The sequence below is a fragment of the Ranitomeya imitator genome, chromosome 5 (genome assembly GCF_032444005.1).
Source record: "Ranitomeya imitator isolate aRanImi1 chromosome 5, aRanImi1.pri, whole genome shotgun sequence".
Lineage (NCBI taxonomy): Eukaryota > Metazoa > Chordata > Amphibia > Anura > Dendrobatidae > Ranitomeya > Ranitomeya imitator.
In genome coordinates, this window is record NC_091286.1 from 12840369 (window position 1) to 12867301 (window position 26933).

General features: G+C 43.6%; 1 protein-coding gene across 1 annotated transcript; it reads right to left on the minus strand.

Moving 5' to 3' along the window:
- Positions 1-1912: 1912 nt before the first annotated feature.
- Positions 1913-26633, minus strand: LOC138681080 (potassium channel subfamily K member 16-like). Its single transcript, XM_069768315.1, has 5 exons — positions 26421-26633; positions 16298-16412; positions 15485-15651; positions 15220-15385; positions 1913-3498 (listed from the first exon to the last, which is right to left on the minus strand). The coding sequence occupies exons 1-5, from the start codon at positions 26631-26633 to the stop codon at positions 3281-3283; spliced, it is 879 nt and encodes a 292-aa protein (XP_069624416.1). The 3' UTR covers positions 1913-3280.
- Between the last annotated feature and the right edge of the window lie 300 nt (positions 26634-26933).

Consider the following 26933-nt stretch of genomic DNA (forward strand, 5'->3'; position numbering starts at 1 on the left):
CGGCATTGCCTCCTTTTGGGGTACATGAGTCACCAAGCATTGCCTCCTCTCAGGGTACCTGAGTCACATGGCGTTGCCTCCTCTTGTGGTGCCTGAGTCGCCCAGCGTCACCTCCCCTTGGGGTACCTATGTCCCCTGCCATTGCCTCCTTTCGGGGTACCTGAGTTGCCCGGCGTCACCTCCTCTTGGGGTACCTGAGTCACCAGGCGTTGCCTCCTCTCAGGGTACCTGAGTCACTCGGCGTCGCCTCCTCTTGGGGTACCTGAGTCACCAGGCGTTGCCTCCTCTCAGGGTGCCTGAGTCGCCCGGCGTCACCTCCTCTTGGGGTACCTGAGTCACCAGGCGTTGCCTCCTCTCTGGGTACCTGAGTCACTCGGCGTCGCCTCCTCTTGGGGTACCTGAGTCACAAGGCGTTGCCTCCTCTCAGGGTGCCTGAGTCGCCCGGCGTCACCTCCTCTTGGGGTACCTGAGTCACCAGGCGTTGCCTCCTCTCTGGGTACCTGAGTCCCCTGGCGTCGCCTCCTCTTGGGGTACCTGAGTCCCCTGGCATCACCTCCTCTCTGGGTACCTGAGTCCTCTGGCATTGCCTCCTTTGGGGGTACCGGAGTCACCAGGCGTTGCCTCCTCTCAGGGTACTTGAGTCGCCCGGCGTCACCTCCTCTTGGGGTACCTGAGTCACCAGGCGTCACCTCCTCTCTGGGTACCTGAGTCCCCTGGTATTGCCTCCTTTCGGGGTACTGGAGTCACTTGGCATTGCCTCCTTTCAGGGTACCTGAGTCACCAGGCGTTGCCTCCTCTCTGGGTACCTGAGTCCCCTGGCGTCGCCTCCTCTCGGGGTACCTGAGTCCCCTGGCATCACCTCCTCTCTGGGTACCTGAGTCCCCTGGTATTGCCTCCTTTGGGGGTACCTGAGTCCCCTGGCGTCACCTCCTCTTGGGGTACCTGAGTCCCCTGTCGTCACCTCCTCTGGTACCTGAGTCACCAGGCGTCACCTCCTCTCTGGGTACCTGAGTCCCCCGGCATTGCCTCCTTTCGGGGTACCTGAATCCCTTGGCATTGCCTCCTTTCAGGGTACCTGAGTCCCCCGGCGTCGTCTCCTCTTGGGGTACCTGAGTCCCCGGCATTGCCTCTTTTCGGGGAACCTGAGTAGCCCGGCGTCACCCCCTCTTAGGGTCACCTTATTAATGGTGCGGGGGCGTTGGGTGCAGGAAGTATACTTGCAGTGAATGTGCGAGGAGACAAATATTGCGCTGCGGACATGATGGATTGGCAGGCGTGCAGGAATATTTGCCTCCCTCTTATCTGGCAGCAGATTGCTTTACCTTTCCATTTAGCTGGGGCTGCTCCTGTTTAACCCCTTCCCACCCGCCCCGCACAGGTGGCGCGAGGTTTATATGAGTTAATGGGTCTCTACAGACCTATAGAGAAGGAGCGAGACCCCCGCCTCATCCAATGGTGGTCTCTTCATAGTCGCCAAGATTGTATGGTGTCAGTTCTGCAGCTTTCTTAATGTTGCCGTTGTTCTTCACCTTTTTCACAATCTCTGCTTGTTGTCAGTGAATGGATCTGCTCTTCATTCCATGCGGAGGCTGCATGTCTATTACTTCTCACAGCTGAAGGTTTGTGACAATTGTATCCAGCATAGATCATCCTCTGTGGGCTCCTCTGTCCTCAGACATTGTTACAATGGCAGTGACAACCCTATGGCATGTGGTCCTGTGCACACAGCAGCGGGGGCGTTACAATGTGTCGGTGCAGACGAGCGAGATTTGTGCTGCTGTTGTTGGGATCACAGAGGATTGTGCAGACTGGATACATTGTAACAAACCTGCAGCTGTGAGTCCTTGAATATAATGAGCGACGGCTTCTCTCCTCTGACAGTAAAGTACGAGCATTTTTTGTGCATTTCTTTATCTAGAATATAAGAATTTATTTTTTAGGATTTTATCTAGAATCGGGGACTTTTATATCCTCAGCTGGAGCAGCGCACTCTAGACGACGGATCTACCCTGAAAAAAGTAATCTTATAATATCATTGTAGGATCCGAGGGTCCACAGATCCCTAATTAGCTTGTTTCTCCCCCAAACATCTCCAATATTGTCCGCACCTTCCTGAGCGCCCCATAGGCTCATATTATATAGTCATACATCTACGGGCACCTCGGGGGCATCATGGGTGGGCGTCACTGTGACCGCTTGTTGAGGGTTCATCTGATGACGGCATCCCTTTAAGAGATGATTGCCCAATATCTGGTCTATTAATGTCATTCAGGGCCCCAAACTTTAACCCCTTAGTCACCATCTACAGCCCAGGATCAGGCGGCAGAATATGCAGAGGGAACTTCTGCTCGTCCCATTGGTAATAGGTGATGTAGTCCATTGGGGGTGGGCACATGTTCATCCACCTACACAGCGACAAAGACTCCGCATCCACAGTGTATGCCGCTTCTGTATGGTGTGATGTCATCAAATATGGCGCAGTGATGATGTAATCAAATATGGTGCAGTGATGATGTCATCGAGTATGGCGCAGCGATGATGTCATCGAATATGGCGCAGCGATGATGTCATCGAATATGGCACAGCGATGATGTCATTGAGTATGGCACAGCGATGATGTCATCGATGACATCATCACTGCACCATACTCGATGACATCATCACTGCGCCATACTCGATGACATCATCGCTGTGCCATACTCGATGACATCATCGCTGTGCCATATTCGATGACATCATCGCTGCGCCATATTCGATGACATCATCGCTGCGCCATACTCGATGACATCATCGCTACGCCATATTTGATTACATCATCCTGCGCCATATTTGATGACATCATCACTGCACAATATTCAATGACATCATCACAGCGCCATATTTGATGACATCACTGCACCATACTCGATGACATCATCACTGTGCCATATTTGATTACATCATCACTGCGCCATATTCGATGACATCATCACTACACCATACTCGAATATGGCGCAGTGATGATGTAATCAAATATGGCACAGTGATGATGTCATCGAGTATGGTGCAGTGATGATGTCATCGAGTATGGTGCAGTGATGTCATCAAATATGGCGCTGTGATGATGTCATTGAATATTGTGCAGTGATGATGTCATCAAATATGGCGCAGGATGATGTCATCGAATATGGCGCAGTAATGATGTCATCGCTGGGCAGTCCTTTCCCTACGACCCACACCCCAGGCTGGTTCTGTACATGGAGATCTGGTCCCGAGCCTCCATATTTGTCCTCCGGAGACCCTAGATCTCGACTCTTTGCTGGACGCTCCGCTCCTCCGTCTTCTGCACCGCCGCCTCCTCCGCCATGACGTGAGTTTTCTGTATCCTCAGGTGGATTAACTTCTCCACCGTCCTCGCTGCCAGATTAAAGACCATGGCGAGCCACGCCAGGCCGAAGATGATCCACAGCGCCGCCAGGCTCCGGTAGATGGAGATGTAGTGCTTGTTGGGATCGGTCCCTGGGAACGGCGGGAAAACGGCATTAATAAATATATCCATCATCGCACAGATTATATCTACACATCGTGCATCAGAAATCATGTCCTGTGCTCCAGTCACAGCCAAAGCTGCATCCCTAGCTCTGATTAGTTGTGGTATAAATACTTATAATCATGTCTTATACTCCAGTCACATCCAAAGCTGCACAATTCTGATTTCTTTTTTTTCAATTTGTAGGTTACAGAACCATGTTGCGCCCCCTGCTGGCTCATTCTCTGTACAGACTATGGTGCATTGTGGGGGATATACCATTAGCTGCATTACTCACGATGCACAGCACCAAGGGGCACAAAGTATTATAATCCTGCACATCTTTCTCATGTCTCCCGATAGCTCGTTTCAATGTATCAGTGCAGGTGAGGCTCCTCAGTCACAGAGGATTGTGCAGCTGTGGACTGGATTGTAAGACATTGCGTATAAACAAGAATGTTCCCACTCACTGACAGCAAGTAGAAAACTAGAAAAAGGTGAGGAACAAGAACACCAGCTCCAATTCATCAAGGAGTCTTCACCGGAGTTTTGGCAAAAAAAAAAACTCCTTGAAATGTTTCAATATTCTTTTGCAAAAATATTATTACTTCTGTCGCTTTTACCACCTACAAAAAAAACAGGAGTAACAGCTCCAAATAACATAATGTCATTTTTTATTGCTACAAATATATAGAATAAATGCTTGTTTAAAATCAGATAAAAAGGAGAAAGTCAAACAGAGGTGGGAACTAGGGACGAGCGGGTACTAGGGACGAGCGGGAACTAGGGATGAGCGGGAACTAGGGATGAGCGGGAACTAGGGACGAGCGAGAACTAGAGACGAGCGGGTACTAGAGATGAGCGGGAACTAGAGACGAGCGGTAACTAGGGATAAGCAGAAACTAGAGACGAGCGGGAACTAGAGACGAGCAGTAACTAGGGATGAGCGGGAACTAGGGATAAGCGGGAACTAGAGACGAGGGGGAACTAGCGATGAGCGGGAACTAGAGACGAGCGGTAACTAGGAACAAGCGGAAACTAGAGACGAGCGGGAACTAGAGACGAGCAGTAACTAGGGATGAGCGGGAACTAGGGATAAGCGGGAACTAGAGACGAGGGGGAACTAGAGATGAGCGGGAACTAGAGACGAGCGGTAACTAGGGACAAGCGGAAACTAGAGACGAGCGGGAACTAGAGACGAGCAGTAACTAGGGATGAGCGGGAACTAGGGATAAGCGGGAACTAGAGATAAGGGGGAACTAGAGATGAGCGGGAACTAGAGACGAGCGGTAACTAGGGACAAGCGGAAACTAGAGACGAGCGGGAACTAGAGACGAGCAGTAACTAGGGATGAGCGGGAACTAGGGATAAGCGGGAACTAGAGATAAGGGGGAACTAGAGATGAGCGGGAACTAGAGACGAGCGGTAACTAGGGACAAGCGGAAACTAGAGATGAGCGGGAACTAGAGACGAGCAGTAACTAGGGATGAGCGGGAACTAGGGATAAGCGGGAACTAGAGACGAGAGGGAACTAGAGATGAGCGGGAATCAGAGACGGATGGGAATCAGGGAACGAGCGGGAACTAGGGACAAGCGGAAACTAGAGACGATCGGGAACTAGAGACGAGCAGTAACTAGGGATGAGCGGGAACTAGGGATGAGCGGGAACTAGGGATGAGCGGGAACTAGGGATAAGCGGGAACTAGAGATGAGAGGGAACTAGAGATGAGCGGGAATCAGGGACGGATGGGAATCAGGGACGAGCGGGAACTAGGGACAAGTGGGAACCAGGGACAAGAGGGAACTAGGGATAAGCGGGAACTAGAGACGAGCGGGAACTAGAGAAGAGAGGGAACTAGAGATGAGCGGGAATCACGGACGGATGGGAATCAGGAAGAGCGGGAACTAGGGACAAGCAGTAACTAGGGATGAGCGGGAACTAGGGATAAGCAGGAACTAGAGATGAGTGGGAACTAGAGAAGAGAGGGAACTAGAGATGAGCGGGAATCAGGGACGGATGGGGACGAGTGCGAACTAGGGACAAGCGGAAACTAGAAACGAGCGGGAACTAGAGATGAGCAGTAACTAGGGATGAACGGGAACTAGGGATAAGCGGGAACTAGAGACGAGAGGGAACTAGAGATGAGCGGGAATCAGGGACGGATGGGAATCAGGGACGAGCGGGAACTAGGGACAAGCGGGAACCAGGGACAAGAGGGAACTAGAGATGAGCGGGAACTAGAGACGAGCGGAAATTAGGGATGAGCGGGAAATAGGGATGAGCGGGAACCAGAGACTAGCAGGAACTAGAGACGAGCAGTAACTACAGACGAGCGGGAACTAGAGATGAGCGGTAACTAGGGTCAAGTGGGAACTAGAGACAAGTGGGAACTAGAGACGAGTGGGAACTAGAGATGAGCTAGAACTAGAGACAAGCGGGAACTAGAGACTAGCGGGAACTAGAGATGAGCAGGAACTAGAGATGAGCGGGAACTAGAGACGAGCGGGAACTAGAGACGAGCGGGAACTAGGGACAAGTGGGAACCAGGGACGAGAGGGAACTAGAGATGAGAGGGAATCAGGGATGGGCAGGAATCAGGAACGAGTGGGAACTAGGAACAAGCGGGAACTAGGGATGAGGGAGAACTAGAGACAAGTGGAAACTAGGGATGAGCGGGGACTAGGGACTAGCGGGAACTAGGGATGAGCAGGAACCAGGGGCGAGAGTGAACTAGAGATGAGCGGGAACTAGAGATGAGCGGGAACTAGGGACGAGTGGGAACCAGGGATGAGTGGGAACTAGGGAGGAGCAGAAACTAGGGACCAGCGGAGCCGTGGAAGTTCAGGTTCGTTGGGTTTAGTTCAAAGTTCGGTCAAGGTACCAGAACTGTACCTGAACCCCATAAAAATCAATGGTGAGCCAAACTCTGGAGCTGGAAAATCTCTCACTAGGTGTCCAGTAAGAACCCTGAACTTTATAGTTTAGACTCGCTCATCTCTAGTAGGAACCATACTAAGAAATCAGAAAGTCTGCCTTCAAAGTGAGATATCTGTATTTATGTCGGACACAGAGCCGTGATAAAACTCTACACAGGGGACAAATCATTTGTTCAATTTATGTAGTGAATCCTATAGCGATTTAATATCTCCTAATGATTCACCGTAAAAAAGAGGTGCAGGCGCAACACACAAACCTGCCCCTAAATGCACCACATCAATGCTAATATCACAGACGTCTCCAATGAAGTTACAAGTAAACTGGTATAAATGGTGGAAAATATCCTACAAAGTGAGGTCAATCTCACAACAGTCATTAGTTACAAGACTCTAACCATGTGCCAAAAGACAGCAGCCATGGGTTCTTCTAAGCAGCTGCCTCGCACTCTGAAAATGAAAATGGTGGAGGCCCACAAAGCAGGAGAAGGTTATAAGAAGATAGCACAGTGTTTTCAAGTTGTCCTTTCCTCAGTTCAAAATGTAATCAAGAAATGGCCATTACCAGGATCATTGGAGTGAGTTCAAGATAAGGTCTGGAAGACCAAGCAAAATTTCAGTGAGAGGTGCTCGTAGGATTGATGGAGAGGCAAATCAGAACCCCTGCTTTACTGCAAAAGACCTTCAGAAAGATTTTGCAGACTCTGGAGTTGTGGTACATTTGTTCTACTGGTCAGAGACACCTGCACAAATATGGCCTTCATGGAAGAATCAATAGAAGAAAACCTCTCCTGCATCCTCACCATAAAATTCTGCATCAGAAGTATGCAAAACAACATCTAAAAAAGTCTGATGTATTTTGGAAACAACTCCTGTGGACCGATGACGTAAAATAAATCCATGTGGCCACAATGTTCACAGATATGTGTGGAGAAAAAAGGGCACAGAATATCAGGAAAAGAACATCTTGACAACCATTAAGAAGGGGGTGGATCAATCATGTTTTGGGGTTGTGTTGCAGCCAATGGTACAGGGGATACTTCACGAGAAGAGGGAAGAATGGATTCAATGAAATTTCCACAAATTCTTGATGGAAACATAACACAATCTGTAAAAAGCTGAAGGTGAAAAGAGGAAGAGGATGGCTGCTACAAATGGATAATGATCCTCAAGACACGTCACAATCCGCAATAGACGACCTCAAAAGGAGCAAGATGAAGGTTTTACACTGGCCCTCACAGTCCCCTGATCTGAACATCATTGAAAATCTGTAGCTAGAGCTCAAAATAGCAGAGGAAGCAAGACAACCCAGGAATCTCACAGAACTGGAGGAATTGTCCAAGCAAGAATGGATGAAAATCCCTCACACAGGAAATGAAAGACTCTTCAAAAGGGGCGCTACTAGGTACTAACCTTGCAGGGTGCCCAGACAATTGCATTGGCCCATTTTGCTTTTTGTAATTTTTAATATGCAAAAGATTAAAATATATATATTTTTTACCTAAAGTACAAAGGAAATGTGTCATCTGTAACTTTAGCCCTATTAGAGATAGTTTCATCTTCAACTTGCTTAACTGTTCACAATAACAGTAATTTTGACCAGGGGTGCCCAAACTTTACATTCTACTGTATATATTTCATTGCGTGCAATTCTATATCTTTTTATAACTTATACAGTCTTGTAACCAACGGCTGTTGTGAGATAGAATATTTTGTAGGATATTTTCCACCATTTATACCAGTTTACTTGTTACTTCATTGGAGACGTCTGTGTTATTAGTGTTGCTGTGATGGATTCAGGCGCATGTTTTCGTGTTGCGCCTGCGCCTCTTTTTAAGGGTGAATCATTAGAAGTTATTAAATCACTATAGGATTCACTCCATAAATTGTACAAATTATTTTATTGAGTTGTATCACGGTGATATTTTCCGGCATGAATACAGATGTGTCACTTTGATCGTGGACTGTCTGATTTGTTGGAGACGCCCTGTCTGGTTTCTGCCTGTTTGATTCTTTTTTATATGTTTTATATATATGGGAACGCCAGCTGCCGGGAGCATCGCGAGCATCGGTAACACTGCGCGGGACACCAGAAGGTGAGAATATTGCGATTTTTTTAAATTATTTTTAACCTGGGTTGTGTTGTGTATGCGTTTTTGCAGCGGAAAACCGCTGCGAAGATGCATACACAATAGGTGCACATAGCCTCGACCGGTCCGTCAGAATAACGGGCCCAGTGCACCTGTTTTTTACAATCTGCACAGGATCTGTCATTTCAACATTTTGACGGATCCTGTTCAGATTGTAAAAATGGAAGTGTGAAAGAAGCCTTAGAGGCGTCTGCTTTCTTTAGAGGTGTCTGCTTTCTTTTAGAGGCATCTGCTTTCTTTTAGGGGCATCTGCTTTCTTTAGAGGTGTCTGCTTTCTTTAGGGGTGTCTGCTTTCTTTAGGGGCGATATCTGCTTTCTTTAATGGGTGTCTGCTGTCTTTTAGGGGCATCTGCTTTCTTTAGAGGTGTCTGCTTTCTTTTAGGGGTGTCTGCTTTATTTAGAGGTGTCTGCTTTCTTTTAGGGGCATCTGCTTTCTTTAGAGGTGTCTGCTTTAGTAACATAGTAACATAGTTAGTAAGGCCGAAAAAAGACATTTGTCCATCCAGTTCAGCCTATATTCCATCATAATAAATCCCCAGATCTACGTCCTTCTACAGAACCTAATAATTGTATGATACAATATTGTTCTGCTCCAGGAAGACATCCAGGCCTCTCTTGAACCCCTCGACTGAGTTCGCCATCACCACCTCCTCAGGCAAGCAATTCCAGATTCTCACTGCCCTAACAGTAAAGAATCCTCTTCTATGTTGGTGGAAAAACCTTCTCTCCTCCAGACGCAAAGAATGCCCCCTTGTGCCCGTCACCTTCCTTGGTATAAACAGATCCTCAGCGAGATATTTGTATTGTCCCCTTATATACTTATACATGGTTATTAGATCGCCCCTCAGTCGTCTTTTTTCTAGACTAAATAATCCTAATTTCGCTAATCTATCTGGGTATTGTAGTTCTCCCATCCCCTTTATTAATTTTGTTGCCCTCCTTTGTACTCTCTCTAGTTCCATTATATCCTTCCTGAGCACCGGTGCCCAAAACTGGACACAGTACTCCATGTGCGGTCTAACTAGGGATTTGTACAGAGGCAGTATAATGCTCTCATCATGTGTATCCAGACCTCTTTTAATGCACCCCATGATCCTGTTTGCCTTGGCAGCTGCTGCCTGGCACTGGCTGCTCCAGGTAAGTTTATCATTAACTAGGATCCCCAAGTCCTTCTCCCTGTCAGATTTACCCAGTGGTTTCCCGTTCAGTGTGTAATGGTGATATTGATTCCTTCTTCCCATGTGTATAACCTTACATTTATCATTGTTAAACCTCATCTGCCACCTTTCAGCCCAAGTTTCCAACTTATCCAGATCCATCTGTAGCAGAATACTATCTTCTCTTGTATTAACTGCTTTACATAGTTTTGTATCATCTGCAAATATCGATATTTTACTGTGTAAACCTTCTACCAGATCATTAATGAATATGTTGAAGAGAACAGGTCCCAATACTGACCCCTGCGGTACCCCACTGGTCACAGCGACCCAGTTAGAGACTATACCATTTATAACCACCCTCTGCTTTCTATCACTAAGCCAGTTACTAACCCATTTACACACATTTCCCCCAGACCAAGCATTCTCATTTTGTGTACCAACCTCTTGTGCGGCACGGTATCAAACGCTTTGGAAAAATCGAGATATACCACGTCCAATGACTCACCGTGGTCCAGTCTATAGCTTACCTCTTCATAAAAACTGATTAGATTGGTTTGACAGGAGCGATTTCTCATAAACCCATGCTGATATGGAGTTAAACAGTTATTCTCATTGAGATAATCCAGAATAACATCCCTCAGAAACCCTTCAAATATTTTACCAACAATAGAGGTTAGACTTACTGGCCTATAATTTCCAGGTTCACTTTTAGAGCCCTTTTTGAATATTGGCACCACATTTGCTATGCGCCAATCCTGCGGAACAGACCCTGTCGCTATAGAGTCACTAAAAATAAGAAATAATGGTTTATCTATTACATTACTTAGTTCTCTTAGTACTCGTGGGTGTATGCCATCCGGACCCGGAGATTTATCTATTTTAATCTTATTTAGCCGGTTTCGCACCTCTTCTTGGGTTAGCTTGGTGACCCTTAATATAGGGTTTTCATTGTTTCTTGGGATTTCACCTAGCATTTCATTTTCCACCGTGAATACCGTGGAGAAGAAGGTGTTTAATATGTTAGCTTTTTCCTCGTCATCTACAACCATTCTTTCCTCACTATTTTTTAAGGGGCCTACATTTTCAGTTTTTATTCTTTTACTATTGATATAGTTGAAGAACAGTTTGGGATTAGTTTTACTCTCCTTAGCAATGTGCTTCTCTGTTTCCTTTTTGGCAGCTTTAATTAGTTTTTTAGATAAAGTATTTTTCTCCCTATAGTTTTTTTAGAGCTTCAATGGTGCCATCCTGCTTTAGTAGTGCAAATGCTTTCTTTTTACTGTTAATTGCCTGTCTTACTTCTTTGTTTAGCCACATTGGGTTTTTCCTATTTCTAGTCTTTTTATTCCCACAAGGTATAAACCGCTTACACTGCCTATTTAGGATGTTCTTAAACATTTCCCATTTATTATCTGTATTCTCATTTCTGAGGATATTGTCCCAGTCTACCAGATTAAGGGCATCTCTAAGCTGGTCAAACTTTGCCTTCCTAAAGTTCAGTGTTTTTGTGACTCCCTGACAAGTCCCCCTAGTGAAAGACAGGTGAAACTGCACAATATTGTGGTCGCTATTTCCTAAATGCCCAACCACCTGCAGATTTGTTATTCTGTCAGGTCTATTAGATAGTATTAGGTCTAAAAGTGCTGCTCCTCTGGTTGGATTCTGCACCAATTGTGAAAGATAATTTTTCTTGGTTATTAGCAGAAACCTGTTGCCTTTATGGGTTTCACAGGTTTCTGTTTCCCAGTTAATATCCGGGTAGTTAAAGTCCCCCATAACCAGGACCTCATTATGGGTTGCAGCTTCATCTATCTGCTTTAGAAGTAGACTTTCCATGCTTTCTGTTATATTTGGGGGTTTGTAACAGACCCCAATGAGAATTTTGTTACCATTTTTCCCTCCATGAATTTCAACCCATATGGACTCGACATCCTCATTCCCTTCGCTAATATCCTCCCTTAAAGTGGACTTTAGACAAGACTTTACATAGAGACTGCTTTCTTTTAGGGGTATCAAATCAGAGAGAACACGGAAGCTTCTAGCCAATAAAAACATTAAAGTTTATTAATAATACACATAAAAAAACTAAACAAGTCCAATAGTACTCAATGGCGATACAGTGACAGAATCTACTGGCTGCATAAGGTAAATACAACATAAAAAACCTATAATAATCAAATGATCCCAAGACCATAAATAGGTAGGCAAGGAATGAATCTTACATGTGCAAAAAATGATGTGACAAATTTCTACATGCCCAAAATACAGAGACAGGCTTTAACAGGTGAATTACCATATATATATATAGTTGATATAAATCATGCATGTATCACAATAAACAAAGTTTGAAGATATATGAGTGTAGAAACTCCACTTTGGATCGTTAGTATCGCTACAAATCTAGCTTTAGGTAGTTGTCTCTGCCATGTATTTTCTACCACTCCTGTTTTGTGTAGCATATTTGTGATTGCTAACTTTAGGCATTTTTGTGCATATATTTGTAGGCAGCATATTTTAGCCCATATATCTTCAAACTTTGTTTATTGTGATACATGCATGATTTATATCAACTATATATATGGTAATTCACCTGTTAAAGCCTGTCTCTGTATTTTGGGCGTGTAGAACTTTGTCACATCATTTTTTGCACATGTAAGATCCATTCCTTGCCTACCTATTTATGGTCTTGGGATCATTTGATTATTATAGGTTTTTTATGTTGTATTTACCTTATGCAGCCAGTAGATTCTGTCACTGTATCGCCATTGAGTACTATTGGACTTGTTTAGTTTTTTTATGTGTATTATTAATAAACTTTAATGTTTTTATTGGCTAGAAGCTTCCGTGTTCTCTCTGATTTGATACTATGTAATATTTGGAAGTGCCCTTATTTAGGCCGCTGTTTTGGGTATTTCTTTTAGGGGTGTCTGCTTTATTTAGAGGTGTCTGCTTTCTTTTAGGGGTGTCTGCTTTCTTTAGATGTGTCTGCTTTCTTTTAGGGGCATCTGCTTTCTTTAGGGGCATCTGCTTTCTTTTAGGGGCATCTGCTTTCTTTAGAGGTGTCTGCTTTCTTTTAGGGGTGTCTGCTTTATTTAGAGGTGTCTGCTTTCTTTTAGGTGTATCTGCTTTCTTTAGATGTGTCTGCTTTCTTTTAGGGGCATCTGCTTTCTTTTAGGTGTGTCTGCTTTCTTTAGGTGTGTCTGCTTTCTTTTAGGGACATCTGCTTTCTTTTAGAGGTGTCTTCTTTCTTTTAGGTGTGTCTGCTTTCTTTTAGTGGCATCTGCTTTCTTTAGGTGTGTCTGCTTTCTTTTAGGTGTGTCTGCTTTCTTTTAGGGGCATCTGCTTTCTTTTAGGTGTGTCTGCTTTCTTTAGTTGTGTCTGCTTTCTTTTAGGGGCATCTGCTTTCTTTTAGGTGTGTCTACTTTCTTTTAGGGGCATCTGCTTTCTTTTAGAGGTGTCTTCTTTCTTTTAGGTGTGTCTGCTTTCTTTTAAGGGCATCTGCTTTCCTTTAGGGTTGTCTGCTTTCTTTTAGGGGCATCTGCTTTCTTTAGGTGTGTGCTTTCTCTTAGGGGCATCTGCTTTCTTTTAGAGGTGTCTTCTTTCTTTTAGGTGTGTCTGCTTTCTTTTAGGGGCATCTGCTTTCTTTTAGGGTTGTCTGCTTTCTGTAGTTGTGTCTGCTTTCTTTTAGGGGCATCTGCTTTCTTTTAGGTGTGTCTGCTTTCTTTTAGAGATATCTGCTTTCTTTTAGGGGCATCTGCTTTCTTTTAGGGTTGTCTGCTTTCTTTAGGTGTGTCTGCTTTCTTTTAGGGGCATCTGCTTTCTTTTAGAGGTGTCTTCCTTCTTTTAGAGGTGTCTGCTTTTTTTCAGGGCCGTTTGTTTTCTTTTAGGGGCATCTGCTTTCTTTTAGGTGTGTCTGCTTTCTTTTAGGGGCATCTGCTTTCTTTTAGGTGTGTCTGCTTTCTTTTACAGGTGTCTGCTTTCTTTTAGGTGTTTCTGCTTTCTTTTAGAGGTGTCTGCTTTCTTTAGGTGTGTCTGCTTTCTTTTAGGGTTGTCTGCTTTCTTTAGTTGTGTCTGCTTTCTTTTAGGGGCATCTGCTTTCTTTTAGGTGTGTCTGCTTTCTTTAAGAGATATCTGCTTTCTTTTAGGGGCATCTGCTTTCTTTAGGTGTGTCTGCTTTCTTTTAGGGGCATCTGCTTTCTTTAGGTGTGTCTGCTTTCTTTTAGGGGCATCTGCTTTCTTTTAGGTGTGTCTGCTTTCTTTTAGGTGTTTCTGCTTTCTTTTAGAGGTGTCTGCTTTCTTTAGGTGTGTCTGCTTTCTTTTAGGGTTGTCTGCTTTCTTTAGTTGTGTCTGCTTTCTTTTAGGGGCATCTGCTTTCTTTTAGGTGTGTCTGCTTTCTTTTAGGGGCATCTGCTTTCTTTTAGGGTTGTCTGCTTTCTTTAGTTGTGTCTGCTTTCTTTTAGGGGCATCTGCTTTCTTTTAGGGGCATCTGCTTTCTTTTAGGGGCATCTGCTTTCTTTTAGGGTTGTCTGCTTTCTTTAGTTGTGTCTGCTTTCTTTTAGGGGCATCTGCTTTCTTTTAGGGGCATCTGCTTTCTTTTAGGGTTGTCTGCTTTCTTTAGTTGTGTCTGCTTTCTTTTAGGGGCATCTGCTTTCTTTTAGGGGCATCTGCTTTCTTTTAGGGGCATCTGCTTTCTTTTAGGGTTGTCTGCTTTCTTTAGGTGTGTCTGCTTTCTTTTAGGTGTGTCTTCCTTCTTTTAGAGGTGTCTGCTTTCTTTTAGGGCCGTTTGTTTTCTTTTAGGGGCATCTGCTTTCTTTTAGGGGCGTCTGCTTTCTTTTAGGGGCATCTGCTTTCTTTTAGAGGTGTCTTCCTTCTTTTAGAGGTGTCTGCTTTCTTTTAGGGGCATCTGCTTTTTTTAGGTGTGTCTGTTTTCTTTTAGGGGCATCTGCTTTCTTTTGTGGGCGTCTGCTTTCCTTGATGAAGGGTTACTGTATCCGTCCTGCTTTATTCTATTCGCTTTTTTACATTGCCCATAACGAATATCCAGCAGCAGATTTTTCTTTATGGAGATCAGAAGTGTTTTTCTTTGCGGTATATCACCCCATGTAACTACGGTATAGGTAATGTATACGGTACTATCAATAATGGAGCCCAGAAACTTTTCACATAACTATAAATCAAATACGGAATCATTGAAGAAGAGCGATCCACAAACGATCTAAAGCCGTGAATGAATTCTATACGTTTCTTTATTACTTGTATCAAATATCACCAAAAGCTAAAGACAAGCGTAGCGTTCTGGAATGATGATCATGGAAAAGAAGAGTAAGGCGTCCTCTGAGAAGAAGCCCTGACCCATCTTTGGGAGCAGATAACCAATATAAGAGCCTGTGCTATTTTCGGGGAGGCGCGGTACTGGCCTTTCGTGTAGTTGTCAGTGAATCCGCCCTGGGAACGTTCCGATATTTACCCAACACGTAATCTCCGAATCCGATGGTGCTGAGAGTGATGAAGGCGAAGTAGAAGCCCTCGCCGTAGCTCCAGCCCTCCACGTAGCTGAAGATCATGGGGGGGAAGACGAGGAAGAGCAGCGAGCCGGTGGTGAGGAACAGGCCGACGATCATCACCTTCATCACCTGCGGGGCAGAAACATGTGGTCACTATGGCCCCCGGTGGGCTGTGATTGTGGGGTGCGCACACGATCCCCATAGAGCGCTGTACACACGGGCAGTTACCCCCGAGCCGTCCGGATCCTGCGAGCACCTGCCCAGGGCGATGATATGGCCGTTCAAGCCTTTACCAATCTGGTTGAGAAACGCCACATTAAGGGGGATCCCGAAGAGCGCGTAGAAGACGCAGAACACCTGACCGGCCACCGTGCTGGGGTACAAGTTACCGTAACCTGGAGGGAAACAGGACCAGGTATTTAGTGGGTTAATGAGAAGAACTTTCCTCTCCTTTATTAATAGATCTATTCACTTAGTCTCTTATTGTCGCAATTTATCCTAATTACCATAATGCATCGAAATAGCAAACGCTCTCTGGAAACCACCAACAAGCAGGTTGTCTACTGACAGGTCTAATTATTGCTAAATTCGTTCCTATTATGACTTCTTGGTTATTTATGGGTTAATTAACTAATCAGGACCAAGGCTTATTGAAGATCCATGAGTGTCTGCCTGCTGATGGTTTCCACTGAGTAATATCATCCCCAAACACCGCCGGCAAGTCCTATAGATCCCTGAGTCAAACAGAAGGTTAAAAAATTTACAATTTACACGGTGTGACCACGTTTACGGATACGGGGGGCAGACACTGGACTTTCCCTGTACTTCTGGCTATATTGGTTGTTATTCAGCTGTCCTGAAGAGGAGAATACCCACTTTGGAACTTTTATCTAGGTTTGGAGACATGTTGCCCCCCACAGTGACCCCCGTTGCACATTTTGGGTAAACGGAGCTTAGGACTACCTGTCTCTGTACATTTATTGTGTTCCTGCCCTTTAAGTGACTACCGGCGGAGGAACCTCCAGTAACCGGCGGATTTACCTATTGTAGTGATGACAGTTCCAGCAAAGAAGAAGGAGTTGCTGAAGTCCCAGTTGCTCGGGTTGGTGGCGTTCCCTTTGGGGTTCAGACCCTTGTCCCAGGCTTCCATGATGATCTGTAAATGGGAAGAGAGAAGTCACAGCTGGAGAGCCGTCCCTTTAAATAATGCAGGAATCAACTAGATCTGGATGAGCAACTGGATCACAGTGGGCTTCATAGCAAGGGTGAACAACCTGTGTACAGAAGGCTGCGCGGCCCCCTGAACAGGACCACCACCTCAACATTACATGTTGGAGGGTATGTTTGTAGATTAGATTGTCAGTTCTGATGACCCTACGTCCATATACATAATATGGTGGGCTGTACATGGGGGGGCTCCATATCCCACCATGGCCACATTACCCTCATCTGCTGCCATTGCTCCCAGTGCTGCTCTCAGCAGGTCGTGTCCTCCATCATTCCACTAGTACCATCATTTTTGGACTCTCCACTTTCTCATCATTTCAGACTTTGGTGGTCTCACGGTGCGCTCATTAGATACATTGTGGCTCAGAACTTAATATCTGTTATCTCTGTTGGTCTTAAGTGATGAAGGGGTTAATATTGCTAAATATCTAATATCCCTGGAGGGCTACAGATTCCTGCATGGTTCAGTGGGGCGAGGGGTCCACCATGGTGGTCTTGCGCAGCTCAGTGGGTCTATGTGATCATCCTGCTTTATCTAGATAGTTCCAGACTTCTAGTAGTCGGAGGTTAGTTTTCCTTCTGGGAAACATCCCTTATAGGTAATAAGTGCAATCGCTCAGTTAACATTTACTTAGGACGCATGTCATACTCATAACAATGTGTCCCCAAATCCCTCCAGGTCGCCCTGTGAGCAGCTCTCGATTTCAGGGTTTTGTGCTCGGTCACATCGTGTTTATTCCGGTCTGAAATCTTATTTGTCTTTGATGTTTACAGGTTCGTTGCCACCTAAATCCCTGCTGGCAGCCGTCCGGCCCTGCTGGCACCCATTATTAATGTTATCTCAATGACCTTTGTGAAGATCCTGCAGGGAAATATCAAAGAGGCTGAGACGCTGCGAGCACGAGGAAGGTTCAATCAATCAGATTCTGTTTTATTATAAAATATGACAAGACTGCAACAAAGTATCACAGATATCAGAATATAGCGACCTGACGAGGGGGAAGAGACAGTGACAAGAGGAGGGTCAGCAGAAGAAGAAATGTATATGATAATTCAGAGACACGAGAAGCAACATGAGAATGTCCAGATGACAATGTTCTACATGAAATTGTCCAAGGTGGTGTCACGATATTGTATGAAATATAATATGATTATGTAGCTGCGGGCTAAATTCCCCCCCTCCCTTCTCTCTCTGGCTCCCTTTGTTTCTGAATGTGTGTGTAGAAGAGCTTTTATGGCTTCTTGCTGCATTCCTGACTTTCAGCTCCCAAATCCCTCATGCCCCTCCTAAAGGAATTTTTACGATCGGTATAGATGCATAGACAGTTGTACCAGCTGAAACTGGTATAGAAGTTCTTTTAAAACATGAGGCTCTTTGTCTTAATCTTGTAAGATTCTGGGCCAACGATTTGGGCTAGAAAAATAATGAGTACATATTGCTAAAGTCCATCGGCGCATCTATCCATCACCGTAAACGCGGGCTTCTAGTTCCAACAGGGACAGAGTATGGATTTCTCTGGAACTATGCATCGCATCAAGCCCAAATTTGGTCTCATTAGAACGCCAATGTTAAAATAAGGCGAATGCTGGGTGTGTTATGATTCTGACATGTTCTGGACCGAAAATACACAAACTATAAGAATTGTTGGAGAAAACTAGAAGGCTGAAGATAGAGGAGGGTCTGAGTAGACCAGCCCTGTTGGTGATGTCACGGGCTGCGGTTTATAAGTTTCTGCCAGGCCCCCAGCAGTGAGTTTTACCTGAGAAGCCCTGACTGCTAGTCCTGATGAACTGGGACATATGGGAACTCCCCCCCCCACTAGCCTGGCTGCCTGCAATGTCCTGAACACATGTAAGTGTTAATTTCTCATTTAACCCCAGTTATTTTTATAATTACCTTGTACATATTTTCAATTGTCTCATATTGTAACATCTTTATATAACTTTTTATAAACACTGCCTTAAACCTTTGATGGAGTATAATATTTAATACTAGATTCGTTCTCCTGTTTTAAAACGTACCCTAAGTCTTCTGAAGGGAATTACGCTACTGTTTTGGGTTAGCTTCGGACCTGTTTAATCGAAGCTGGTGGCAGCATACCTTTGTACTGGGTAGTTGGGAGTCATTGTAGCGACTGCGGCATTGATAATTATTGTTCCTGCCTGAGTGGGAGTATTTATATCGCGTCGCTGCAGCGTGCCCAATAGCCAGTACATAGCAGGCAGCCTTTCTGGCGACTAATTACCCTAGGTGCAGTACCTAATCTGTCCTGAGGGTAAGAGGGGCGCCAGAGAGTTGCAAGTTTCAAGTGGAACTGTAAGCGGGATATACATAAATCCCTGCAGTTCGTGGCATATTGAAGAGCAGTGGGATACCTAAAATAAGCCCCTGCTGTAAACAAAGAGGTCAATAGCCTTGTGTGTGTTTTTTCATCACATTGTGGAGTGGAGGGATAACTATGATAAGCCCCCCTGCACATGTGATAGCCATCTGTTGGCCTAAAGTCACCCCGACCCGTGACGTGGGGGTGACTGTCACGGTGGGATTCGTGACAGGTGGGGACATCCAGGAGACATTCAGGATTCAAATGTTCATGTGAGAATATTCTGTGTGAGAATCATTTGTGTGGGAAATTCATAAGTAAAATATGTACGAGAATGTTCTGTGTGAAAATGTGCAGGTAAGAATGTATGGATGAGAACCTTCTGTCTAAGAATGTCCAGGTGAGAATGTATGGATGAGAACGTTCTGCCTGAAAATATCCAGGTGAGAATGTATGGATGAGAATGTTCTGTATGGGAATGTTCAGGTGAGAATGTATGGAAGAAGATGTTCTGTATGATGAGAATGTCCAGGGGAGAATGTATGGATGAGAATGTTCTGTATGGGAATGTTCAGGTGAGAATGTATGGAAGAAAATGTTCTGTATGAGAATGTCCAGGTGAGAATGTATGGATGAGAATACTTTGTATGAGAATGTCCAGGTGAGAATTTATGGATGAGAATGTTCTGTGTGAGAATGTTCAGGTGAGAATGTATGGATGAGAATGTTCTGTATGGGACTGTTCAGGTGAGAATGTATGGAAGAAAATGTTCTGTATGAGAATGTTCAGGTGAGAATGTATGGATGAAAATGTTCTATATGAGAATCTTCAGGTGAGAATGAATGGAAGAAAATGTTTTGAATGAGAATGTCCAGGTGAGAATGTATGGATGAGAATGTTCAGGTGGGAATGTATGGATGAGAATGTTCTGCGTGAGAATGTCCAGGTGAGAATATATGGATGAAAATTTTCTGTACGAGAATGTTCTGTGTGAAAATGTGCAGGTAAGAATGTATGGATGAGAACCTTCTGCCTGAAAATATCCAGGTGAGAATGTATGGATGAGAATGTTCTGTGTGAAAATGTCCAGGTGAGAATGTATGGATGAGAGCATTCTGTATGAGAATGTACAGGTGAGAATTTATGGATGAGAACATTCTGTATGAGAATGTACAGGTGAGAATGTATGGATGAAAACATTCTGTCTGAGAATGTCCAGGTGAGAATGTATTGATGAGAATGTTCTGTGTGAAAATGTCCAGGTGAGAATGTATGGATAAGAACGTTCTGTGTCAGAATGTCAAAGTGAGAATCTATGGATGATAATATTCTGTATGGGAATGTCCAGGTGAGCATGTATGGATGAGAATGTTCTACGTGAGAATGTCCAGGTGAGAATGTATGGATGAGAATGTTCAGGTGAGAATTTATGGATGAAAATATTCTGTATGGGAATGTTCAGGTGAGCATGTATGGATGAGAATATTCTATGTGAGAATGTTCAGGTGAGAATGTATGGATGAGAATGTTCTGCATGAGAATGTCCAGGTGAAAATTTATGGATGACAATGTTCTGTATGGGAATGTTCAGGTGAGAATGTATGGAAGAAAATGTTCTGTATGAGAATGTCCAGGTGAGAATGCATGGATGAGAATGTTCAGGTGGGAATGTATGGATGAGAATGTTCTGCGTGAGAATGTCCAGGTGAGAATATATGGATGAAAATATTCTGTATGAGAATGTTCAGGTGAGAATGTATGGATGAGAATGTTCTGCGTGAGAATGTCCAGGTGAGAATGTATGGGTGAGAATGTTCAGGTGAGAATTTATGGATGAAAATATTCTGTATGAGAATGTTCAGGTGAGAATGTTTGGATGAGAATGTTCTGCATGAGAATGTCCAGGTGAAAATTTATGGATGAAAATATTCTGCATGAGAATGTTCTGGTGAGAATGTATGGAAGAGAATGTTCTGTATGGGAATGTTCAGGTGAGAATGTATGGAAGAAGATGTTCTGTATGAGAATGTCCAGGGGAGAATGTATGGATGAGAATGTTCTGTATGGGAATGTTCAGGTGAGAATGTATGGAAGAAAATGTTCTGTATGAGAATGTCCAGGTGAGAATGTATGGATGAGAATACTTTGTATGAGAATGTCCAGGTGAGAATTTATGGATGAGAATGTTCTGTATGAGAATGTTCAGGTGAGAATGTATGGATGAAAATGTTCTATATGAGAATCTTCAGGTGAGAATGAATGGAAGAAAATGTTTTGAATGAGAATGTCCAGGTGAGAATGTATGGATGAGAATGTTCAGGTGGGAATGTATGGATGAGAATGTTCTGCGTGAGAATGTCCAGGTGAGAATATATGGATGAAAATTTTCTGTATGAGAATGTTCAGGTGAGAATGTATGGATGAGAATGTTCTGTATGAGAATGTCCAGGTGAGAATGTATGGATGAGCATGTTCTGTGTGAGAATGTCCAGATGAGAATGTATGGAAGAAAATGTTCTGTATGAGAATGTCCAGGTGAGAATGTATGGATGAGAATGTTCTGTGTGAGAATATCCAGTTGATAATGTATGGATGAGAATGTTCTGTGTGACAAATGTCCAGGTGAGAATGTATGGATGAGAATGTTCTGTGTGAGAATGTTCAGGTTAGACTGTATGGATAAGAATGTTTTGTGCGAGAATGTCCAGGTGAGACAGTATGGATAAGAATGTTTTGTGTGAGAATGTCCAGGTGAGAATGTATGGATGAGAATGTTTTGTATGAGAATGTCCAGGTGAGAATGTATGGATGAGAATGTTCTGTGTGAGAATCTCCAGGTGAGAATGTATGGATGAGAATGTTCTGTGTGACAATGTCTAGGTGAGACTGTACTGTATGGATGAGAATGTTTTGTATGAGAATGTCCAGATGAGAATGTATGGATGAAAACATTCTGTCTGAGAATGTCCAGGTGAGAATGTATGGATGAGAATGTTCTGTGTGAGAATCTCCAGGTGAGAATGTATGGATGAGAATGTTCTGTGTGACAATGTCTAGGTGAGACTGTACTGTATGGATGAGAATGTTTTGTATGAGAATGTCCAGATGAGAATCTATGGATGAAAATATTCTGTATGGGAATGTCCAGGTGAGAATGTATGGATGAGAATGTTCTGTGTGAGAATATCCAGGTGAGAATGTATGGATGAGAATGTTCAGGTGAGAATGTATGGATGAGAATGTTCTGCATGAGAATGTCGAGGTGAAAATTTATGGATGAAAATATTCTGTATGAGAATGTTCAGGTGAGAATGTATGGATGAGAATTTTCTGTATGAGAATGTTCAGGTGAGAATGTATGGAAGAAAATGTTCCGTATGAAAATGTTCAGGTGAGAATGTATGGATGAAAATGTTCAGTATGAGAATGTTCAGGTGAGAATGTATGGAAGAAAATGTTTTGTATGAGAATGTCCAGGTGAGAATGTATGGATGAGTATGTTCTGTATGAGAATGTCCAGGTGAGAATGCATGGATGAGAATATTCTGTGTGAGAATGTCCAGGTGAGAATGTATGGATGAGAATGTAGTGTGTGAGAATGTCCAGGTGAGACTGTATGGATGAGAATGTTTTGTATGAGTGTCCAGATGAGAATGTTTTGTATGGGAATGTCCAGGTGAGGGTGAGAATGTATGGATGAGAATATTTTGTATGAGAATGTGCAGGTGAGAATGTATGGATGAGAATGTTCTGTGTGAGAATGTCCAGGTGCGAATGTATGGATGAAAATATTCTGGATGAGAATGTTCTGTGTGAGAATGTATGGATGAGAATGTTCTGTGTGACAAATGTCCAGGTGAGAATGTATGGATAAGAATGTTCTGTGTGAGAATGTCCAGGTTAGACTATGGATAAGAATGTTTTGTGTGAGAATGTCAAGGTGAGAATGTATGGATGAGAATGTTCAGGTGAGAATGTATGGATGAGAATGTTCTGCATGAGAATGTCGAGGTGAAAATTTATGGATGAAAATATTCTGTATGAGAATGTTCAGGTGAGAATGTATGGATGAGAATTTTCTGTATGAGAATGTTCAGGTGAGAATGTATGGAAGAAAATGTTCTGTATGAAAATGTTCAGGTGAGAATGTATGGATGAAAATGTTCTGTATGAGAATGTTCAGGTGAGAATGTATGGATGAGAATGTCCAGGTGAGAATGTATGGATGAGTATGTTCTGTGTGAGAATGTCCAGGTGAGAATGTATGGAAGAAAATGTTCTGTATGAGAATGTCCAGGTGAGAATGTATGGATGAGAATGTTCTGTGTGAGAATATCCAGTTGAGAATGTATGGATTATAATGTCCTGTGTGAGAATGTCTAGGTGAGAATGTATGGATGAGAATGTATGGATGAGAATGCTCTGTGTGAGAATGTCCAGGTGAGATTGTATGGATGAGAATGTTCTGTGTGAGAATGTCCAGGTGAGAATGTATGGATGAAAATATTCTGGATGAGAATGTTCTGTGTGAGAATGTATGGATGAGAATGTTCTGTGTGACAAATGTCCAGGTGAGAATGTATGGATAAGAATGTTCTGTGTGAGAATGTCCAGGTTAGACTATGGATAAGAATGTTTTGTGTGAGAATGTCCAGGTGAGAATGTATGGATGAGAATGCTCTGTGTGAGAATGTCCAGGTGAGAATGTATGGATGAGAATATTCTGTATGAGAATGTCCAGGTGAGAATGTATGGATGAGAATATTATGTGTGAGAATGTCCAGGTGAGACTGTATGGATGAGAATGTTCTGTGTGAGAATGTCCAGGTGAGAATGTATGGATGATAATGTCCAGGTGAGAATGTATGGATGAGAATGTTCTGTGTGAGAATGTCCAGATGAGAATGTATGGATGAGAATGTTCTGTGTGAGAATATCCAGTTGAGAATGTATGGATTATAATGTTCTGTGTGAGAATGTCTAGGTGAGAATGTATGGATGAGAATGTTCTGTGAGAATGTTAAGGTGAGAATGTATGGATGAGAATGTATGGATGAGAATGCTCTGTGTGAGAATATCCAGTTGAGAATGTATGGATTATAATGTTCTGTGTGAGAATGTCCAGGTGAGAATGTATGGATGAGAATATTCTGTATGAGAATGTCCAGGTGAGAATGCATGGATGAGAATATTCTGTGTGAGAATGTCCAGGTGAGAATGTATGGATGAGAATGTTGTGTGTGAGAATGTCCAGGTGAGACTGTATGGATGAGAATGTTTTGTATGAGTGTCCAGATGAGAATGTTTTGTATGGGAATGTCCAGGTGAGGGTGAGAATGTATGGATGAGAATATTTTGTATGAGAATGTGCAGGTGAGAATGTATGGATGAGAATGTTGTGTGAGAATGTCCAGGTGCGAATGTATGGATGAAAATATTCTGGATGAGAATGTTCTGTGTGAGAATGTCCAGGTGCGAATGTATGGATGAAAATATTCTGGATGAGAATGTTCTGTGTGAGAATGTATGGATGAGAATGTTCTGTGTGACAAATGTCCAGGTGAGAATGTATGGATAAGAATGTTCTGTGTGAGAATGTCCAGGTTAGACTATGGATAAGAATGTTTTGTGTGAGAATGTCAAGGTGAGAATGTATGGATGAGAATGTTCTGTGTGAGAATGTCCAGGTGAGAATGTATGGATGAGAATGTTCTGTGTGAGAATATCCAGGTGAGAATGTATGGATGATAATATTCTGTATAAAAATGTTTAGGTGAGAATGTATGGATGAGAATGTTCTGTATGAGAATGTTAAGGTGAGAATGTATGGATGAGAATGTTCTGTATGAGAATGTTAAGGTGAGAATGTATGGATGAGAATGTTCTGTATGAGAATGTCCAGCTGAGAATGTATGGATGAGAATGTTCTGTGTGAGAATGTCCAGGTGAGACTGTATGGATGAGAATATTCTGTGTGAGAATGTCCAGGTGAGACTGTATGGATGAGAATGTTCTGTGTGAGAATGTCCAGTAGAGAATGTATGGATGAGAACATTATGGATGAGAATGTCCAGGTGAGAATGTATGGATGAAAATATTCTGTATGAGAATGTCCACGTGAGAATGTTCTGTGTGAGAATGTCCAGGTGAGAATGTATGGATGAGAATGTTGTGTATGAGAATGTCTAGGTGAGAATGTATGGATGAGAATAATCTGTGTAAGAATGTTCGAGTAACAATTTTCTGTGTGATAATGTCTATGTAAAAGGATCTGACAAAGAATACTTACATTTGAGTGAGAATATGTGAGATTGTTTGCGTCCGAAAGTTCTGTGTGAGAACATCTAAGTGAGAGTGTACGTGTGAGGATGACTGGGTTAGTGTCCAGGTGAGAATATTCGGTGTGATAATCTTCAGCCTGTGAATGTTTTGCAGAGAAAAGAGTTTTGACAAAAATATAATATATGAAAGTATCATATATGGTGGTGACAATCATGCTATGGGAGGCCTTTCTTCTCAAAAGCATGCAGCTGGTAAGAGTTGATGGGAAGATCGATGGAGCTAAACACGGGGCAATCCTGGAGGAAAATCTAGTAGAGGCTGCAAGACTTGAGACTGGGGAGTAGGTTCACCTTCCAGCCAGACGACTCCTGCCAGAGCTACAATGGAGGGTTTATATCAGAGCATATTCATGTGTGTGAACGGCCTCAGTCACAGTCCAGACCTAAATCACATTGAAAATCTGTGACAAGATGTGAAAATTGCTGATCACAGAGGTCTCAATCCAATAACACTGAACAAGAGGGAGTGTGCAAAGAAGGGGCAAAATGTTACCTCTAGATGTACCAAGCTGGAGAGACAGACCCCAAAAGACTTGCAGCAGGAATTGCAGCAAAAATATTGACTCATGGTCATGGGGGCTGAATACACATGCACCTCACAATTTTGAGGATATTTTGAAACGCATGTATCATTTTCTTTACACGTCACAAATACTTGCTACTTAGTGTTTGCATATCATGTGAAATCCCAATAAAATACATTTACGTTTGTGGGTGTAACATGGAAAAATGTGGAAAAGCCCACAGGGTGTGAATACTATTTCAAGTCACTGTAGTTGGTAATTGCCTTCTGTGACCTTTTATATGAACTTGATTCATGAGGGGGGGGGGGGGGGAATCTAATAAATATTTAATATAACGGAGTGCATAACTATTGGCACCCCTTACTATGACTCGCCCAGATCATCAACTGGTTTTAAAAGTCAAAACAAATCTTGGAAGAAAACCTGCTGGAGTCTGCGAGAGAACAGACACTTGGAAGATTTTGCTTCCAGCAGGACAATGTCCTCCAATGAAAACCAAAGCTGCACAGACTTAATCCACCAATGGTTAATTTCCTGAAGCAGCTAAATCCTTGTCTGGTCCTCAAACCAACCAAGAATTTATGGCTGGAATTGAAGAGATTGTTCTCCCCGCAACCTGAACCGAGAATGGAAAGTACTGCTGTGCCCAGACGTATAATGCTGATAAAGGCCATCTACAAAGAAAGATGGACTGAGCAGTCGGTCACAGAACATTCACAGACTAGGCTGGTGCTATAGTCATCATACCTGTACGAATTGTTCAATGGCTCCAGCATCTAGGCAGGTGAAGTTCTGGAGGAACCCCAACTTGGCAAGCTGGAATTTGTCTCTGGAGTTGGCCTCGGCCGGTTTCTCCAGCAGCTGGAACATCATAGCTCCCATAAACAGGTACATGAAATATCCCAAAGACAAGGCGACCGCCAGCATGGTCTGCCGGCTGCACCAAAAGAGCTGGGCCATGGCTGCAGACTATTCACAACCACCAGTAGAGTAGATCATAAACTAGAGAACCATCCTTCAAGGGATTTCCTCAGAAATGAAGACTATTCCTCATCTGAGCATGAAGAAGAGTCCTAGAGATCATCCGCTACCTCCTCATCCCAGGGTTCCTCTGTACGAGTTGCTGAGAAACCCAAAAAGCTCCTTCGAGATGTTCTCAAAGGTCTCGCCACAAAACATTAGGACCATGTCTAGTGTTGGCTAACCCCGAAGATGTACCAGATGCAGGCCGGTGTCCTCTTCTGCTTGCCTAGATTCACA

Excerpts from the sequence above, each read along its gene's own strand:
- LOC138681080 (XM_069768315.1), bottom strand. The coding sequence starts at position 26,633 with ATGGCCCAGCTCTTTTGGTGCAGCCGGCAGACCATGCTGGCGGTCGCC. Across the intron at positions 16,413-26,420 it reads CCATTGAACAATTCGTACAG|ATCATCATGGAAGCCTGGGA; the intron begins GTATGATGACTA and ends TCCCATTTACAG. Across the intron at positions 15,652-16,297 it reads AACTGTCATCACTACAATAG|GTTACGGTAACTTGTACCCC; the intron begins GTAAATCCGCCG and ends GTTTCCCTCCAG.